At 41.1% G+C, this 21,784-nt stretch overlaps 1 protein-coding gene across 1 annotated transcript in view; it reads left to right on the top strand.

Annotated features, from left to right (window-relative positions):
• The window catches only part of LOC126483893 (uncharacterized), a 168,628-nt gene extending 148,565 nt beyond the window's left edge, over window positions 1–20,063 (top strand). Inside the window, exon 3 of the mRNA XM_050107160.1 lies at window positions 19,525–20,063. Coding sequence (XP_049963117.1) covers window positions 19,525–20,010 — 486 coding nt within the window. The 3' untranslated portion in view covers window positions 20,011–20,063. The remainder of the gene's footprint in view (window positions 1–19,524) is intronic.
• The last annotated feature ends 1,721 nt before the right edge of the window (window positions 20,064–21,784 follow it).

The following is a 21,784-nucleotide window of genomic DNA, read 5'->3' on the forward strand; positions in this document are numbered from 1 at the left end:
GGTTAAAACCTTCGTCCGACCATACAGATTTATGTTTCCCGTGATTTTGCTAAGTCGCTCCAGGCAAATACCAAGATGGCACGGCCGATTTCCTTCCCCATCCTTGCGCAGTCCGAGCTCGTGTTCCATCTATAATGACCCTGTTGCATCAGGACGTTAAAACCTGATCTCCCTTCCTTGATAAGGTCTATAAACGTTGGATCAGTACTCTAGCGTTTTGTTCCGGCTTCCTTTACATATACACTTCACTTTTACGGAATCCTCCCAATAAGTCAGACTACAGTCACCTTTCATACTACTCGTTTTACGTGTTTGTACAGTTTCATATAGCTTCTTGGTATTCCACCTCAGTACTTGCCTTCAGAAATTTGCCATGAGTTCACGAAATCAATGAATAATACTATCATAGCCACTGTTAGAACAGTTTTTAATTACTTATTAACATGAATGGTTTCGAGATGTTAAAAACATGGATCATTACGTCGAAAAGCTCAAAATTAGACAGAGTGATACAGTACAGCTGAATGCGCTTTTCTTGTGTGTTAAGGTATTGAAACGAACTGCAACCCACCCGTTACATACACGCTTCGTCAAAGAATGTAGACACAGTACCTTTTGGTTACTGTAGCTCTATTAACAGTCGTAATGTACTAAAAGAGTACGTTCAGTTGCAATGGGTAGATTCGTTTAATTTTTGGCCGACCGATGTATGACAACCTATGATAATGAGATTGAATATCTCGAACTGGTCATGTGCATGAACGAATGAATAAATAATATTCTAACGTGCCTGTATAATTTCATTGTTTTCCTAGAGAGATCCTTAAAAACATGCGCCTTCCTGCCAAATTTTGGTACAAAATAGCGACGCGCACTACTATTCTCCAGTTTTAAAATTCACCAGATAGTGGCTGCCCGATTTCAAGCCGAAATATCGATGCAAGTGGTCAAAATGATTCGGCTGCAATCCCAAATATTTCGTACTACTCATAAGGCCGGGGACACTTCGAGATATGTGGTAAAGATGAATAAAGGCTTTCACCAGTCTTGTAATACTGTGCTGTCGGGTTGTTTGTAATTCTTATGGGCATTGTCTTGCATTTATCCTCATAGGTGTAGGTGTTTATTGAAATGTATGCCACACCTACATGAATACTCTGCAATTCACAGTTAAGCGTTTGCCAGAGGGTTCAGGAAAGCACTTTTAGACTATTCCTCGACTGTTGGATTCTCGAACAGCACATTGCATAAATGAACACCAAATTCTTTCCGTGCGACCCTTGATTTCTTTTATTTTATTAAAATGATCCTTTCTACCTATGGTGATTGTAAGATCTCGCCGCAACGAAAAACGCCATTGTTTCGATGACAGACAGCCTATCTCGCTTGTCCTATCCGTGACATTTTCTTCCTTATTTCTTGCCGGCTGGTGTGGCCGAGCGGTTCTAGGCGCTTCAGTCTGGAACCGTGCGACCGCTGCGGTCGCAGATTCGGATCCTGCCCCGGGCATGGATGTGTGTGATGTCCTTAGGTTAGATAGGTTTAAGTAGTTCTAAGTTCTAGGGGACTGATGACCTCAGATGTTAAGTCCCATAGTGCTCAGAGCCATTTGAACCTTATTTCGTGAAAATACAAAACGAGATGTCCTCCTTTGAGCTTTTTCGATTCCTCCGTCAATCCTATCTGGTAACTACGGCGTACCGGGCAGCGGTATTCCAAAAGATGTTCGACAAGTGTAGAGTAGGCAGTATGTTTAGTAAATTTGTTGCATCTTCTAAGTGTTCTACCAATAAAGCGCAGTCTGTGGCTCGCCTTCCCCACGACACCTTCTGTATGATGGTCTCAGTTTAAGTTGTTCGTTACTAAATCCGTAAGTATCTAGTTGAATGGACAGTCTTAGAGATTGTGTAATTTGTTGTGTAAGCGGTATTGTGCGGAATTTGGTTCTGGATGACCTCACACTTCTTGTAGTTCAGAGTCTTGTCTAAATTATTTCGTAATTCTTCTTGACTTTCAGATGATTCTGATAGAGGGTAAAGGAGGGCATCATCTGCAAAAAATCTGAGTGGGCTACTCAGACTGTCATCTAAGTCGTCCACGTAGACTGAGAACTGCAGAGGACGCACTACACTTTGTAGGGGAACACCAGATGTAACTTTGGTTATATAGTGCTGCCTGTCTCGAGAAGTATCCCAGCCAGTTGTTTTGTAGGGATCTCTTTCGTGGACAAACTGCAGGTGATGCTACGTTATACCAGTAACTCGGAACCTTCCGTTTCTTTTACCTACAACTGAAGATCTTTACTTCATATTTTCACACTTCGTTGCTTTCAGAAGTTTTCATGTAATACTGACTCTCATTTGGATTCCTTAAAAAATTGTCCTAGGCAAATACCAAAACTGGTAATCTCCTTCCAATTAATCACAGTTGGGAAACCCTCTGCCCTGATAGCAGTTCGCCTGCTAAACGAATTAAAAGAACTGCGACTTGGTAATGGGGCATTTCTCAGCCACCCTTCCACACGCACATCATGACATAAAATTCCTGACGGACGCAAAAGGTAAATCTACAGACTACACGTGTTCCTTCTGAGCGATAAATGTTACATTTGATAATATTTATTCAGCATTCTTGGATCTTACCCCATTGCGTAACAGCTATTCATTTCATTCTATAACAATTTTTTCCACTAGTGTATAAACTACGAGTAAACGGCCAGCTTACAGACATAACAAAACATGAATTCCATTGAACAGTATTCGAATTAGTAACTTCTACGCCAATACCTGATATCGTACAAATGTCCCATGGAATAAGTACCCACCTGGCCTAAGGAAATCAGAAGCTGGAACACAAAGGTCACACCCCTCCCCCCATTGCGCTCGGACCACCACGAGCTGATAACCATTTACCGTTATAGCGGCACAGGGGTTCCCGTAGGTATTGGAGGTACTGACAAACAGGGGGAAGAGAAGTTTCCTCAACCTTCGTGACAGAAATGTACTCATTTTTGCTTATGCTGTTATGTAAAATCCGCAAGAATCACTGTCAGCGTGTATAACTAGACAATCAAAACAATTTTCGCACACTGAAATGTGTACATCTCTCTTTTTCCTCTGTCTTTTTTCTAACTTTATTTGTAAATTGTTACTTCTACTTCGCGCAACACGCAGTATTCTCCAGTATTCCGCTTTCTCTTGATCAAAATCTTTGCAAAGACCTGCACAGAAATATCATAGTTACTTGCTCTTTGTAGTAAAAGATCATTTCTTAGTTGAAGATACACCGTACTTTGCTCTTTCGCGCTTGGTAAGGTTGACTCGTTGGTACATGCTGTCAGAGAACAGCCTCTTGAAACGGTGAGAGCATCTGCCCAATTGGCTGCTCGTGTTATAGAAGAACATCTGCGGTGGTCATCGAGATAAGAGTCGAAAACAAACTAAAAATATAAAAGCGAACAACATGTTTACCAAAGGATATATTGTTTTCTGCAGCTGTACTGCTTCCGCGGTTAAGATGTCATCTAAAGACTTGCAAGGGATAATTTCATACAATATCAGTTTGTCATAAAAGAAATGGAAAGGACATCGTTCGGTGTGGACTCTCTTAACTATATCGTACAGGGCCATGCAGTATTAAAATAGTCATATAAAATGTGTAACACAAATGTGTTACTTACGCTGTACGGCAAGAGTCTCCTCAAGTTTCGGCAGAAATACAGCGGAAATGCCTAGCAAAACTATTTCTTTACCACAGGTGCTGTAATTTCACGTTATTGGATTCCAACAAACAGCTGTTATGTGTGAGATTATTTGAGTATTCACATCTGTCTGTTAAGTCTGTTTACCTTTAAAGCTCAAAGATAAGGGTCATATTATTATCATGCGTTCCACCCTCAAAGTTGAAGTCTTCATTCCGAAGACTTCGTTGGTGCAGCTCAACACAACAGTATATCCTGTGCAGATCACGTCATTTCTGTATGAAGAATCGATTTTCAATGTTTTCTCTTTTTCAAGAAAGCTTTTCTTACTATTACCAGTGGGAATTTTGTATCCTCATTTTTTCTGTTGTCTTCTATTATTTTGCTACCCGAACAGCAAGATTCGTCTTCTGCTTTCGATGTCTCATTTCCGAAACTAATTCCGCCAGTATCAACTGACTTCACTTGGCTACATTCCATTACCTTGTTTTATAAATGATTGGCCATTATTTTACTTTTATTTTTATCTTTTAACCTGTTTTCAAGACGCAGACCATTCCTTTCAAAAGAAAGTGATTAAAATAATGTCTGGGGCTCATAGTCGCACATCTGTTTAATAGGTTACGAATTCTTACAACAGCCTCACAGTACATTTACTCAGTAATGAAATTCGTTCTCAAGAACATGGACCAGTTTAAAAACAGTGATATTCGTGATTATACACACATCAAAAAATGTTTTGCATCATCCTGGATCCCAGAACTCCTGAAGATATACGTTGACTGTGGATATTGTATCACAGACGTAGTCCCTTTCACTGTTCAGGGATGTCACTAAACCCGCTCGAAGATGTAAAGAATCATGCATGAGCAGCGCCTATTAAACGGAGGGGGTCCGACAGCTGACCCAGGCATTCCACCAGGAAGGAGGTACACGGCTCGTGTTGTCGGTAGTTCAACCATGCCTAGGCGGTCAGTACCGCAGTTCGATCGCGTCCGCATTGTTACTTTGTACCAGGAGGGCTCTCAACAAGGGAAGTGTCCAGGCGTCTCGGATTGAACCAAAGGATGTTGCTCGGACATGGAGAAGATACAGAGAGACAGGAACTGTTGATGACATGTCTCGCTCAAGCTGCCCAAGGGCTACCACTGCAATGGATGACCACTACCTACGGATTATTGCTCGGAGGAATCCTGACAGCAACGCCATCATTTTGAATAATGCTTTTTCTGCAGCCACAGGACGTCGTGTTATGACTCAAACTGTGCGCAATAGGCTGCGTGATGCGCAACTTCACTCCTGACGTCCATGGCGAGGTACATCTTTGCCACCACGACATCATGCAGCGCGGTACAGATGGGCCCAACAACGTGCCGAATGGACCGCTCAGAATTGGCATTGTTCTCTTCACCGATGAGTGTGGCATATGCCTTCAACCAGACAATCGTCGGAGACCTGTTTGGAGGCAACCCGGACAGGCTGAACGCCTTAAACACACTGCCCAGCGAGTGCAGCAAGGTGGAGATTCCCTGGTGTTTTGCGGTGGCATTATGTGGGGCCGATGTACGCCGCTGGTGGTCATGACAGGCGTCGTAACGGCTGTACGATACGTGAATGCTTTCCTCCGACCGACAGTGCAACTACATCGGCAGCATATTGGCGACGCATTCGTCTTCGTGGACGACAATTCGCGCCCCCATCATACGCATCTTGTGAATGAATTCCTTTATGATAACGACATCGTTCGACTAGAGTGCCAGCATGGTCTCCAGACATGAACCCTATCGAACATGCCTGGGATAGATTGAAAAGGGCTATTTATGGACGACGTGACCCACCAACCACTCTGAGGGATCTACGCCGAATCGCCGTTAAGGAGTGGGAGAATCTGGACAAGCAGTGCATTGATGAACTTGTGGATAGTATGCCATGACGAACACAGGCATGCATTAATGCAAGAGGACGTGCTACCGGGTACTAGAGGTACCGGTGTGTACAGCAATCTGGACCACCACCTCTGAAGGTTTCGCTGTATGGTGGTACAACATGCAAGGTGTGGTTTTCATGAGCAATAAAAAAAAGGCGGAAATTTTTATGTTGATCTCTATTACAATTTTCTGTACATGTTCCGGAACTCTCGGAACCGAGGTGATGCAAAACTTTTTTTGATGTGTGTAATACCAGAAGAGTAAAAGAAAGACTTATACCATCCTCCACTTAACCTATCTTTGGCACAGAAAATGGGTAAAATATGCTTCTGTAAGACTTTCCGATAAATTACCAGATGAAATAAAATGCCTGACAGACAGCAATGATAGTTTCAAAAATAAATTGAAATCCTATCTCCTTGACAACTCCTTTTACGCCGTAATGAATTCTTGAATAGGAATAGATAAATCTCTAGGTGTAATATATGCTTTTTTTGCCATTCAAGGCAGTGGGGTAGGAAATAGAAATTTTAAGCTTAAAGAAAAGAAGAACCTCGATTCGTGTGTACATTTCTTATGCACTTGACACGTTCCACGTCATTAAGGCCATCGTGAGACTAATCAATGGAACATGTCATTAACTAACTAACTGATACACAGAGTCGTTTACTGTCTGTGACAGAATTACAGTGTCATCGCCAAAGTTCGATGTTTTTGTTTCTTCTCCTCGTACTTTCTTTTTTCCAATCCATCCTTAAAATGAAAACGAGACATATGGAAAATAAGTAAATAAAATATTTATTATTTCAAAAGTAATCTCTGTAACTGTTAATATATTTATCCCACTGTGACCCAAAACGGTCAATGTCTTCATGGAAAAACGTTTGCTGGTTGCGTACGGAACCTAGATTGTATCCAGGTGCGCATACCTTTGCCCGAGGCAAATCGACGGCCACGGTGTGCAAAAATAAGCATTGCATGCTCCTGCCTTTTCTGCATAACCCGGACTGATCTTCCCCTATATCAGCTCCTGCAGATATTTTGTCAGTATTTTGTAATTATAACTTATGAAACTAATAATAAAACTCACACCTGTCCTGTTTGCTGTTGAGATTTTTATGTTCTTTTTGATGTCTGAGGGTATTTCGCCCGCTCCTATATATCTTGGAAACCATGAACAGTTCTCTTCAAGCCTGTGTTGTGTTGTAACGGCAGTATAAATATTACGATGACTTGGCTGGTATATTTCGAATGTCATCACTTACTTCGACGTCTTCTTGCTTGCATCGATCCTTTGTCGCCTCATCACCTAGAATTTTTTGCTGTATATCTTAGACGACACTAAATAAATTATTAAATCTTGATAATAAAACGTGTCGTCTGTTGTAATGAATCAGTATACTTTCTCCACAACACGAGAAAAGCTGTCTCTAAACATCTGTGGTTACATATCTTCTCTCACCTTGTATGCTTCAGACATGATGTAACATACCATTATTACAGCATAATTTCTGCTTTTCTTCTGATCTCCGATATCGCCCTACAGGGAGATTACATCTATACTGCCTGCCAAAGAAGCGAATCACCCAGAAGACAAGTAAGTGTAGCTTCGCACATGTACACAATATCGGCATGCATGTAAATAATTAGAGCTGCATTTCTCTGTGACTGGCAGAACGGAGACCAGAGTGTTTGTTTTGTTCGTGTATAGTATCGTTACCAGACATGGTAGGGTATAAAGGAGAATGAACAGTGTCAGATATTGAATGATAACTGCAGAGATGAAGAACAAGTGTGAGACAGCATTATCGCCGCTGACAGAGTTTGAAATGCGCCTCATCGTCAGTCTCAATTTGGCCGGCTTGTAGCATAGTGCAGTGTTCAGATTCTGGGTTCAAAAAAAATGGTTCAAATTTCTCTGAGCACTATGGGACTTAACTTCTAATGTCATCAGTCCTCTAGAACCTAGAACTACTTAAACCTAACTAACCTAAGGACATCACACACATCCATGCCCGAGGCAGGATTCTAACCTGCGACCGTAGCGGTCGCGCGTCCAGACTGTAGCGCCTAGAACCGCTCGGCCACTCCGGCCGGCTCAGATTCTGGGGCATTCGGGCGTGACACTAGCCCGATGTTGGACTGCATGAGAATGTTAGGGTAGTGGATTCTTCGTCAAGCTTCCGGTCGATCACATCTGAGCACAACAAGGGACTATTGCCATAGTTTGCACCAAGCATATGGTAGTTTGAAACTTCCTGGCAGATTAAAACTGTGTGCCGTACCGAGTCTCGAACTCGGGATCTTTGCCTTTCGCGAGCAAGTGCTCTACCATCTGAGCTACCCAAGCACGACTCACGACCCGTCCTCGCAGCTTCAATTCTGGCAGTACCTTTCGCAGAAGAGCTTCTGTGAAGTTTGGAAGGTAGGAGACGAGGTACTGGCAGAAATGAAGGTTGTGAGGACGGGTCGTGAGTCGTGTTTGGGTAGCGCAGATGGTAGAGCACTTGCCCGCGAAAGGCAAAGGTCCGGAGTTCGAGTCTCGGTCCGGCACACAGTTTTAAACTGCCAGGAAGTTTATCAGCGCACACTGCGGCGCAGACTGAAAATCTCATTCTGGAAACATCGTAGTTTTTTCATATCTGCACCTGGCATCCGAGAGCACGTAATGGGCTTTCTGCGACATTCTGCGCAACCCGCACCATTGTTCGGACACTAGCAGAAGTCGGATTAGATAACTACCGGCCCATGAGCAAGCTGCCGCTAACACCACAACACAAACGGCTGCGTTTCTACATCTACATAGATACTCCTCAAGCGAGCCTATGGTGCATGGCGGAGGGTACGATGAACCACTACTAGTCATTCCTCTTCCATTCGCAAACAGAGCGAGGGAGAAACGTATGCTTGCGTGTCAGCCCTAGTTTCTCGTATGTTAACTTCGCGGTCCTTAAGCGCAATGTATGTTGGCGGCAGTAGAATCGTTCGGCAGTTTGCTTCGAATGCCGGTTCTCTAAATTTTCTCAGTAGTCTTCGTCGAACGTCGCCTTCCCTCCAGGGGTTCTCATTTGTGTTCCCGAAGCATCTCCGTAACACTAACGTGTTGTTCAAACCTACCCGTCACAAATATAGCCGCACGCCTCTGAAATGCTTTGATGTCTTCCTTCAATCTGACCTGGTACGGGTCCCAAACACCCCAGCAGTACTCAAGAACAGGTCGCACCAGTGTGCTATATGCGATCTCCTTCACATGTGAACCACACTTTCCTACAATTCTCCCAATAAACCAAAGTCGACCAGTCGCCTTCCCTAAAACAGTTCTACATCTACGTCCATACACCGCAAGCTACCTGACGATGGAGGGTACCTTGAGTACCTCTATCGGTTCTCCCTTCTATTCCAGTCTCGTATTGTTCGTGGCAAGAAGGATTGTCGGTATGCTTCTGTGTGGGCTCTAATCTGATTTTATCCTCATTGTCTCTTCGCGAGATATACGTAGGGGGGGAGCAATATACTGCTTGACTCTTCGGTGAAGGTATGTTCTCGAAACTTTAACAAAAGCCCGTACTGAGCTACTGAACGTCTCTCCTGCAGAGTCTTCCACTGGAGTTTATCTATCATCTCCGTAACGCTTTCGCGATTGCTAAATGATCCTGTAACGAAGCGCACTGCTCTCCGTTGGATCTTCTCTATCTCTTCTATCAACCCTATCTGGTACGGATCCCACACTGATGAGCAGTATTCGAGCAGTGGGCGAACAAGCGTACTGTAACCTACTTCCTTTGTTTTCGGATTGCATTTCCTTAGGATTCTTCCAATGAATCTGTCTGGATCTGCTTTACCAACGGTCAACTTTATATGATCATTCCATTTTAAATCACTCCTAATGCGTACTCCCAGATAATTTATGGAATTAACTGCTTCCAGTTGCTGACCTGCTATTTTGTAGCTAAATGATAGGGGATCTATCTTTCTATGTATTCCCACATGTTCGTTCCGTTTCATATCCCGCTTTGCAACGTTGCGCCCAGATACTTTAACGACTTGACTGTATCAAGGAGGGCACTACTAGTCCTGAATCCGAACATTATACGTTTGTTCTTCGTACCCATCCGCATTAGCTTACATTTTTCCACATTTAAAGCTTGGTGCAATTCATCACAACATCTATAAATTTGTATTTGAAGCGGTGCCGTGGTCAACGAGCATGGACAGCTGATGAATGGTGGTGTCGCAGTGTGTTCGGCGAGAATCGAGGCCCTGGATGACCGTAGTCGGCGAGTATGGTGCCGACCCGGGGAGAAATCCCACTCTTTCAGTATTTTGAAGAGACACCGCGTCGTGGTGTCGGGAGCTATCAGATATGACTTCAGGTCGCGGCTTCTAGTGATTGAGGGATCTCTGACGGCACAACGATAAGTCGTGGAAATCCTGTAACCTCGTGTGTTACCTCTCATGGGACAGTACCGTGGTATCATTTTTCAACAGAACAATGTGCGCCCAGACATGATACGTCTCTCTGTGAACTGTCTACGTGGTGCTGATGTAGTCCCGGTTGAATATGTGCCGAACCAGTTGAGACGCCAACACTGTCTCAGTGCCAATATCCAGGATATCAAAGATCATTTGCGGGCACAAGTTCTACATCTACATGGATACTCTGCAAATCACATTTAAGTGCCTGGCAGAGGGTTCATCGAACCACCTTCACAATTCTCTATTATTCCAATCTCGTATAGCGCGCGGAAAGAATGAACACCTATATCTTTCCGTACGAGCTCTGATTTCCCTTATTTTATCGTCGTGATCGTTCCTTCCTATGTACGTCGGTGTCAAGAAAATATTGTCGCATTCGGAGGAGAAAGTTGGTGATTGGAATTTCGTGAGAAGATTCCGTTGCAACGAAAAACGCCTTTCTTTTAATGATTTCCAGTCCAAATCCTGTATCATTTCTGTGACACTCTCTCCCATATTTCTCGATACTACAAACGTGCTCCCGTTCTTTTAACTTTTTCGATGTACTCCGTCAGTCCTATCTGGTAAGGATCCCACAATGCGCAGCAGTATTCTAAAAGAGGACGGACGAGCGTAGTGTAGGCAGTCTCCTTAAGAGGTCTGTTACATTTTCTAAGTGTCCTGCCAATAAATCTTTGGTTAGCCTTCCCCACAACATTTTCTATGTGTTCATTCCAATTTAAGTTGTTCGTAATTGTAATACCTAGGTATTTAGTTGAATTTACGACTTTTGGATTAGACTGATTTATCGTGTAACCGAAGTTTAACGAGTTTCTTTTAGCACTCATGTGGATGGCCTCACACTTTTCGTTATTTAGGGTCAACTGCCACTTTTCGTACCATTCCGACATCTCTTCTAAATCGTTTTGCAGTTTGTTTTGATCTTCTGATGACTTTATTAGACGATAAACGACAGCTTCATCTGCAAACAACCGAAAACGGGTGCTCAGATTGTCTCCCAAATCGTTCATATAGATAAGGAAGAGCAAAGGGCCTATAACACTGCCTTGGGGAACGCCTGAAATCACTTCTGTTTTACTCGATGACTTTCCGTCAGTTACTACGAACTGTGACCTGTCTAACAGGAAATCGCAAATCCAGTCACATAACTGAGAAGATATTCCATAAGCACGCAATTTCACTACGAGCCGCTTGTGTTGTACAGTGTCAAAAGCCTTCCGGAAATCCAGGAATACGGAATCTATCTGAAATCCCTTGTCAATAGCACTCAGCACTTCATGTGAATAATGAGCTACTTGCGTTTCACAGGAACGATGTTTTCTAAACCCATGTTGTAGGTGAGCTTGCCTCAGAATAGGACACAAAGACTTTTATGACGCCCTTATCAACCGAATTAGTGCACACGTGTAGGCCAAAGGGGTGCAATGTCATTCTAATACGAAGGCTCGTACAGTCAAGAACTTTGCGAATTTGAGTCGATTTTGTTATCATTTCTTAATCCATTAAGTTTCATTCCGTTCCCACCTCCCTGTCTAGGTGCTCCACTTTCTCTTGTGTCTGGCAGTAGGGCCTATATGTGTGCCCGTCGCCTACGAATGTGGAGTCGTTTTGGGGCCTTCCTCTTGGAAGCCGCCTCAGCCGTTGTTCACAGAAGACACGCCTCGGTACCAGCTATACAACGTACACGTAAAACGTAAAAAATGCAACATTTTGGGCAGTAACATTATTTCGACCTGCCAAATACTACCGTATCTTTTCCTGTCGAGTAATTTGTGATAGAGAATACGCTTTTCTCTTTTTCCAAAAAATGGTTCAAATGGCTCTGAGGCTATGGGACTTAAAATCTGTGGTCATCAGTCCCCTAGAACTTAGAACTACTTGAACCTAACTAACCTAAGTACATCGCACACATCCATGCCCGAGGCACGATTCGAACCTGCGACCGTAGCAGTTACGCGGTTCTGCTCTTAAGCGCCTAGAACCGCTCGGCCACCCCGGCTGGCCACTTTATCCACATCGGCGTGGTACAGAACACTACTCGTACACCATTCTTTGCTTAGTTGTTTCTTCCCATACGAGCTCTTTTATGTTCATATAGCTGCTTCTTTTTCTCGAAAGGCTTATTTAATTTTCCTGTATGCAGCATCTACCTGTACTATAGCCATACGTGTTCCTACGGATCTGCAATTCTCTTCTAGCGTACCTGTTAATCGCTCGCAATGGAATGTAAGCAAAATTCTTACCTCCTGGTAAAGAAATTAAACGATGACAGTATGTTACGAAAAAACAGGTAATATGAGCGTAGGAAATGTCAGATGATGTTTGTGTAGATGTCTGAATTACATACGAAAAACAAGATAGTATGTTGCAGCTGTGTGAGCAATGAATTCGCGCCGTAAAAGCTTCTTAATTATTTTTAATACAAGGCGATTCAACAAACAAAGTAAGATTACTCATAAATCGTTACTCTCCTTGTAGGGGTGTCATGATCAGTACTGGCAAAATGAAGATGTTGCTACCTAGAAATAAGTGGATAGCTTCAAAAGTCCAGATACGGTTTGATTATTACACATTTGTGTTGAAAATAATTATGTGACTTCATGCCACCTAGCAGATAAGAGGGTAATTTCCAAACTCTACATGAATACCTCACATGGAACTTTTTAGGTCATGGCGGATAAATGTTGAAGAATCTTTACTGGCAGAAATAGTAGGAAAGGTGGCATATACAACGCAAGACGCTACTTGGAAAACTTGAAGAACCGTCTTTCATGGCAGAAACTAAGAATATTGCTACCTTCCGAACATTTCACGCAGTAAACTTATTTAAAATCCTAGGCGGTGTGTTGTTATCTGAAAAAGTGTAAGAGCTCGAACACGACTCAGTAACGCAAGGCCTCCTCCTCCGGCGAGAACTTCAGTCATTTATGCGAAGCTTGTGGCAAGCAAATTTCAGTAAGATACATTTCGGTAGGCGATTACTGGTCATACAACGATCGGCATATCTCGGTGCTACAACGGAATTTTCAAGGACTGAAATTCCTTCAAAAAATTAGGAAGACGTTTTTTGCATGTTTCACAGGATGACCGGGCCATCGATTTAGTTAGTAAATGCTCAATGAACAATAATTTTAAGATCTGGAACTTTAGCGGGCATACCGGTCCCGTCATATTTTTTGTATTTTAATGGAAAGTTTTGAAAACTGCTTGTATTCTTCGTTTTATAATTTACAGTTTTATATTTGGCTGGAGAGTTGTAACCGAGGGATCGAAGACGGGACAGCACTACTTTTTCATATGTCGGTTTACGAATTTAGATCTATAGCACTTTTAATTATTATAGTAGGGCCGTTATATAACGCGTCCCTATGCCAGTTCCACCTCTAGCATTAAAATTATCGACGTATGAAAAATGAAAAATGGAACTTGAAATCTGTTTGCCCATTGCCCAACGAATGTTTGATTCAGCAACAAGTGTCGTGTATTTAATAGAATGAAACACCTGCAGCCGTCGTTTTGATGTTATTTTGTTATATTGTAACCAGTTTTGGTGGCTCAGTACACTATCTTCAACATAACAAGCATGCAAATACCAAGACCAGAATAAGAGTCAAGGAAAATACTATAAAAGTAAATTTACAGTAATAATTTGATAAAATCATCTGATACATCCATTGTTATATACCTAAAATATAGTTTTATGTAGTACACCGTATCAAATTTTCGCTCTATTCGTTGTGCAAATGAACCATGACTAAAATTTTTCAAACGAGTAATAACTAAACTGCAAAATCCTGAAGTAACCTACAAACCTACAAAAATAACTGTTGAAAATAATGGGTTTATGAAAGAAACTACATCATCAGAAATAAGTAAACCAAATAAACATGCATATGTGTGCAAGTAGTCCTTGCAAAATTGTCAGCATAGGTAAAGCTATCAAAATGGCAGTATAAATAAATGTATATATCACATCAAAGTTATAAAATGCTGAGGTGAAACTTGTATATAGGCATATTTATGTAATATGCATAGAATGAATATCCAAGAAAGTGTCAAAAGACCAAATATATAATACTAACTGTGTCATACCATACACAGAATATACAAAACCCAAGATAATGTTCAGGATGAACAACATATAGACATGTATTATCTATGTGCAAGTTGCCCTTGCAAAAGGACAACCTCAGTAAAATCTAAGTATCAAAATAAGTGAAGCTATCAAAAAGCTATTTCAGTATATCTATATATCATGTCAAATTTATAAAATGCTGAGCTGCAAACTGTAGAAGGGCATATTTATGTCATATGTATAAAATGAGTGTCCAAAACAGAAGACCAAAAGTAGAAAACCATCTATATCATAACATATGAAGAACATTTCAACCCCCCTCCCCGGACGCACACACACATCCATGTATCATGTGCTACCGTAAAACGAATGTCAAACAAGAACCACTATCTAACTTGTGTAAATTTTACAATCTAGTATTATACAACCGTACAACATATAGTACATTCTGCATGTGGTGTGGCATAGGTGGTTTTCTACATTTGCTCTTTTGACACGTTCTTGGACATTCACTGTATGTATATGACATAAATATACCTATATACAGTTTTCACCTCAGAATTTTATGACTTTGATGTGACATATATATATTTATACTGTCATTTTGATAGCTTTAGCTATATTGACACTTAGATATTGTTGATGCCGTCGTTTTGCAAGGACTACTTGCACATAGATGCATATTTCTTTGGTTTACTTATTTCTGATGTTATAGTTTCTTTTACAAATTTATTATTCTCTAAGCGTTATTTTTGTAGATTAGTAGCTTACTTCAGGATTTTGCAGTTTAATAAGACCTGAAAATTTTGACTGCGAAATATTTAATTACTGATATTATTAATAAATAGTACATTTGTACAACAAATAGAGTGGAAATTTATATTGTATACTACATATAATTTTACTTTAGGTATGTGACAATCGATGTATGAGATGGTTTTATCAAATGATTACTGTAAATTCACTTTTATAGTATTGTTCTCGATTCTTAGACTGGTTTTAATATGTGTCTGTATGTGCGTGGTTGATAAGTGGATGATGCTGTCATTATTGTTTATGCTTACAGACTTGAAGATGGTGTACTGAACCACCGAAACGACGGCTACAGGTGCTTCATTTTATTCTGTAAGTGAACGGTCGAAGTCCTGTAGACTATCATTCAGAAGGATGGCCATTCAAAAAGAAAAAGTGTCGTATGTATATACCCCCGTCGGCGATTTTCTGCAGCTTATCCCGGCAACGAGGCTTTACTTATGAGCGATAATTTTCTACAGATAAAAACATTGAGACCAGAGCTTTTGTAAAATTACGGTCAGTAACAGTACATACAGTGACTGCAGCGTAAAATAATTGACGGAGTGGTCAGTGTACACTTCAGCTTTTCTCCTGTTTGATCGGTGTATGCAGAAAAATGAATTTAGGGTTTGTGAGTCTGATTTTGTTTGACAACCCCAAAGTACGTTCGGCAATATTGCGCCATCATCCGTTTTCTTTTAAATTCTTTTTCTGTTCTTTGCATCTTACATCACTAACATGCTGTATTTCTTCAAAATACATGTCATGTGACAATACAGTATATCGAGACCAGCACATGACGTGATTTATTATTCATGTTGTAATGTGTAAGGAACAGAAAAAAAATCTAAAGAATCCTCTGATGAAGGAGAATAATGGACGAAAGTACTTCGAGGACAGCAGACGAACTGTTTATTCAAGGCGGAACCATATTGCAAATCGTAGAAAATAGCTTTGTGTCGCTGCTTCGGCAGTGATGATGAAATACCTTTGAGGGGGTGGGTTGGCGTGGGGGTGAGCTTGTCTAGCGGTAAGGGAGGGGTAGCAGAGGTGGAGGGGGTAGATAGTTGGCTATAAGTGAACGCTGGTGCGTATTACCTTAGGAGGGGGTGGTTTTGGGTGGGGTGAGCTTTTCCAGCTAGGTGAAGCGGAGGTGGAGGTGGAGGGGGTAGATGGCTGACTAGGCGAAGCCGCCTGCCTCCTCAGTTGTAGCTCTGACGCCGCGCCAGCAAGTCGACAAGATGACTACACCTGCTGCCGATCGCAAGTGCTTCAAGGACGAGATCAGACCTAAGGTAAACTGAACCCACTTTCCACTACCCCTACGACCCTACGTGTGTGATAAGCATTTTTTTTCTAGGTTTGCTGCTAACTTCCCCTGGTTGTTTTAATAGTATTCCAACCAATGATGTACCCTCGATGGTGCGAAACCTTTTTCTTAGACCAGAAACAAATTCCCATAAAATTCTTCTGCGTTGCAGAACGCGTCCACTCATAAATTGAGACCCAGCGTTTTAGGTCTCATCAGTTTGCAACTTGACGCAGTCTATAACTCAGAAGATGTTCACAGAAATTCTGCAACCTGAATTTGGCGGCTTCATCCGGCTATTGATATCATTTCTTACTTCCATAATTTTTTGTTCTCGCTGATTATTCACTGCTTTTCTTTCTCGATCAGTGTAACTGTCAATGTACCGGCGACTATTATGCTTCTGTTCGTTGCGATGTGTGATCATTTCAGAATTACAAACCAGTTTTCGAGCGCTAGATTGCAAGTTTCGGGATATAAATATCTGTCCGTTATTCTGCGAGGTTTTCATACGAATCTTAATCGTTACAAATTATTGCTCCAAAAATATTTCCTAGGAACTGTATATACGTGGCACAATGCTCTCTTGTTGATACGTACTTCGCATGTATTGACAAGTGTGTGGTTCTCTCCTAGAATTGAAGATAATTTATGGGTTGAAACGTGTTTATTTTATCTTTTATCAGATCTCTAATGTTTACTGGAACCAATATAGACATCGTTCATGCCGATTTCTTGAATTCAGTACATATCATTGTTCGTGTCGAAGGCATAAGTCATCTGAAGATGTGGTTCTTTTTTCGGTACTAGGTGCCGGTGTACATAATATTCGAGATAGTTGTGTGGTATTCTTTCAATGACGCTAGTTCGAAAGCTCTACCAGAAACGTCGGACATATTAAAATAAATATTATTTTGTGCGTCTTTACTTATATTAACTTATTTCGTCACGAAAGCAAAAATGTTTATTTCTTGCAAAATATTGGCCTGTTCACTCAATTTTACTTTGGGATCTGTTGCCATATGCCGTTTTAATTATCTTCCTTTATTCTCCATTTTGATAGTGCGGCACTTACAATTTTGCTAACGACAACATGTTGCATTTAAAAAAATGAATTCCGTCTTAATGACAGACACTAAACTTTTACGATGGTACGATTCTCAGTTTCAAGCTATCAATAGCCGCCCGATATTTCGCAAGATAGTGGGTTCTCGTATGAATCTATACTGTTACAGATGATTGCTACAAAATATTTCCTAGTAACCACATAGACGTGATACAGTGCTTTCTCCCTCGTTGATAGATACTTCGCGTACACTGACAAGTTTGTAATTGTCTCTCCTACAGTTGAAGATTGTTTGGGTTTCAAAGGAGTTTATTTTATCCTTTTAACAGATCCTGAGTGTTACTGGAAGCAATTTAGATACCGTTCGTGTTAATTTCGCGAGAATTCAATACGTCTGTGCAATTTTTTACGCACGATGTAAAGACCTTGCGCTGCCCACCGTATCTGTGCACAATTTGAATATATTTTTACTTAACTCTGTCTGATACTGCTAAGTGCGCGTTTGTTTATAATTTTGTGTGGTGTAATCTCTAAGTCTGTTTTACAAATGCATGAAAATGAGTGTATATCTACTTTTTTTATGTACGTACGAAATACTTTGTAACACATCCGTGTATGTTCACTACCAAAAATGATAAAAGGATAAATAAATAGATCAGAAAAATTCATTTATTGATCAGGTTCCGTTGATATCGTAACGAAAGAGAATTTTTGCTGAGAGAAGCAGACAGCTTATAAAAACTACATTAATAATAAACTATTGTTAATCTATTTGGGCTTATTCAGCCAACTTTCAACGAAGCACCGTTATCTCTTGTTTCCTCAATTACGTTTAGCTGTGTTCTTCTTTGAACTTTTGTGGGGGTTCCCAATTGCTTTCTTTGTGTATGATGGTAGCTGGTTGGAGAGCTTGATACCAGAATTTGGTGTCTCTGATTGTGATTCTGTGAGGTGCAGTTCATGTACGACTTATTTTTATTTTTAGCCGCCACATCTATTTAAGAGATAAGCATGCTAGTATTGGGTGCAAGGGTTTCAACTCCCTTGAAGTTTCTACAAGGCGTACGTTTATTTCGTTCACGCCATATTCTTGCCATGTCTGTGGAAGCGTAATAATGTTCCAGCGATCGAATATTTGCAGAACTAGAGTTTCGTCCTTTCCGTGCTAATCTATGAGCCTGAATAAATGAAACCAATTAAAACGAATATTTTAAATGACTTGGTCACTGCTTATTACCGTTGTAGCTTTCGTCTGCATCCCACTGCCAGTCTGGTTTTCGATTTTGTGTGTGTGTGTGTGTTTTTTTTGTTTCTTATTCGTCCATTAATCTAGTTTTGCACAATGTACAAGTCAACTGAGTGGTGGTATTGGGGGTATAGGTTTTATTTGACAATGTTATAGGTACGTATTTTACAGTCAAATAACATGCAATTATGTTGAAGTATTTCATGTCATGCTACTTTCTTGGCATTACATGCGTGCAAGTAGGTCTATCAAAGAAGCTGTAGTTGCTGTGTATAAAAAAATATGTTTCTGGTACTTCCTGAGGAGTAGCCGTTGAAGCTGTGGACGCAGTAATCAGTTAAATATGCATTCAATCTGACTTTAGGACTTTAAAATTAAAAAAAACTATTTTGTTTCTAGAGACAACTGAATAACTTCAGGAATAGGCTGCAAACATGGCTAATTGTCGTGTCAACTATGAGTTCGTTTCCTGTCCTTCGACTCTTATAACTGTAGTCTGGTGTCTGTACAAGCTGTAAGTGAATTACTGGTCGCGTATTTTACCACTGGTACCTTCAAGATTTCGAAGAATGTAGCTCAGTGCACTTTGTCAAAACCTGTCTCTAAGTATACAAATGCTATGACAATTTGTTTTCCTTTCTCCAACCTATCGTCTAATGTAGTGTCAGTATTGTCCCTCGTGTTCCTACATTTCTCCGCAACCCAAATTGATCTTCTCCGAGATCGGCATCTACCAGTTTTTCCACTCGTTTACAAATAAACTCGTGTCAGTAATTTGAAACCACGGCCAAATATAGCAAACAGACTTTGAACGTAATCGTGGAAGCCTTACTTTCTGTGGAACTTGCTTGGATTTTCCTCTGCCTGCTTTTTGAATGTTGTACAATGTGTGCGTTTTTGTATGTCTGACCGCGTCCTCTGTTCGACAGGAGCGCTCGGCCGCGGACGCTAAGGCAGACGTGAAACGGCGCGCAGCCTGCGTGCAAGGGCGGCTGCACCTGCTCCGGAAGGCGACAGGCCACTGCACCGAACAGCTCCTGAAGCGGACGAGCCGCGCGCCGGGTGGGAGTCGGGTGCTAAAGAGGTGGGCTCGCGAGAACGAGGGCTTCTGGGGTTTCGTCGTCCGCCACTGCAGCATCGGCCAGCAGCTTCTGGAGGCGCTGCAGGCGCGCAAGCAAGCAAGAGACGAGCAAGAGGCCGCCCGCTCTGGGGGCTCCCGGCCGGGCACGCCCCCCGCCTCCGCCCGCCCTCAACCTTCGACAGTGAATCGCCGCCGTTCCGGGGGGCACGGGGCGCCGTCGCCTCAATTGAATCTCGACGTGTCGGTGGTTCGCGGTACGCGCATGCGCACCAGAACAGCTCCCGCTCAGCCGCCTCTGTCTCCGCGAGTGCGGGACAGGCTATACAAGAGATGAGCGGTCTGTGTGACTTCCGTGCCCGATGTACTTCGTGAGCAAAGACTGATACTCTTGACGAGATGCGTATGGTGTCTAAGAAGTGGACAGTGTCTGATAATGTGGTGTGCGCTGTTACACGTTCTGTATCCGTCTTCACAGAGTACAGAATAAAATATCGATTCAAATTACAGTCGCTTCTTTTTTTCTTATTATTTCACTCATCTACCTTTAGCATCTATTCCAAAATTTAATGTCCCTGTCTCCTGACATAACTGTTTGATCTCTGGTCTTTTCTATGCTGTTGTTCTAGTTCAATACGTCCTATATGAAATGAACATTTATTTATTTATCCATCCGTTGACAATAAATATTGTATGGATGTTGTCAAGGGTACATGTAAACCATTTCAAAGAAATGGGGCACAAATAATATATGCGTAAAAAAAAGTACAAAACAATAATACAATGAAGTTAATAATAATACAAAGATATTAATGTAGCCTACATGCATCCCTGCTTGTTATTTTAAATGCATAGTCTGTTTTTTATAAGGCTTTAGTTTTGTCCTCCCTAAACAGCAAGACCTTATATACACAACACTGCTTAAGTATGTATTTACATCACACAACAGCTGTCCTTTAAGTATGTAAATGTTTTGAATGATTAGGTACAGATAGAGTATTTTCTATTTTGCCTTTATAAATATCATCAGTAAAGATTTATTGACCTACATAGTCATTTACAGAATAAAAACATTGTTCTACTAGCCTTTTTTTTAGTTCTGTTTTAAATTTATCATCATCTTCTAACTGCCTGATGTTGACTGGCAGTGCGTTGTACAGTTTTGTACCGATGTGGCTCACATGCCTTTGTGTATTCGTTCTTTATGTTCGCTGAGTATGGAGTGCTGCGCTATTACAGGTACTGTAGTTATGAAAGTCGGCATTTGTCTGAAAATCTGCAATGTGGGTCCTGACATACAATACACATTTTAAAAAGTAGATACACAATTGATAAATACCTCATTGTGTTTGTTCAAAATACTTACTGCTTTTCATTAAGAGGAACAGAGGGTGCAGTTCAGTTTAATGAAACAGACAGCTAATTGCACAATAAGAACACTCTATTCGACATCACGTGACTTTGAGTTTGCTCAAATGTGGCAACTGTAACAGTTTCTACACACGTTGTAAATTAAATTTTCTGAATACATCATGAAAGTATCTTTACTTTTCAGTTTACAGCTTCTCACTGTTCCTTTCTTCTAAATTAGTATATTATACATTTTTTAAATACTGAAACCTAATGCTGGAACCTGAAAACACACTACTTAATATTCAGGAGGACATCTTCTAACAGCAATATTATTATGAAGTGATAGTACTCACCTAAGTAGGAGTAACAAGAATTAATGGTAAGTAGTTTTCAAAATAAATTTTAAGTTTCAGAGTTGGAAGACTTAAAGCAGCAAAGATTTAAAAATAATCAATGGTCAGCAGTTTTTACAGTAATTGTCAGCTTCTGTGTTCGAAGACTTAAAGCAGCACTGCATTTGATAATCTGCATGCAGTTTTCTGTTCCCATTTAGTGCTGTCTTGTGGCTTTTATTGTGGTGTTTCTCCTCAATTCCTGCGTTTGTTTTGGAGTTTAAAGTTGATTGCATTGTTATGACCGATAAAATTACACCTACAAATACTAATTGCACTTAAGAACACCAGTTATTTTCAACAGAATTCTTTTGTTTAACAGAATGGGTGACTAGCTGTGTGGGTTTTTCTTCTACACATTTTGAA

The sequence above is a fragment of the Schistocerca serialis genome, chromosome 6 (assembly GCF_023864345.2).
Source record: "Schistocerca serialis cubense isolate TAMUIC-IGC-003099 chromosome 6, iqSchSeri2.2, whole genome shotgun sequence".
Lineage (NCBI taxonomy): Eukaryota > Metazoa > Arthropoda > Insecta > Orthoptera > Acrididae > Schistocerca > Schistocerca serialis.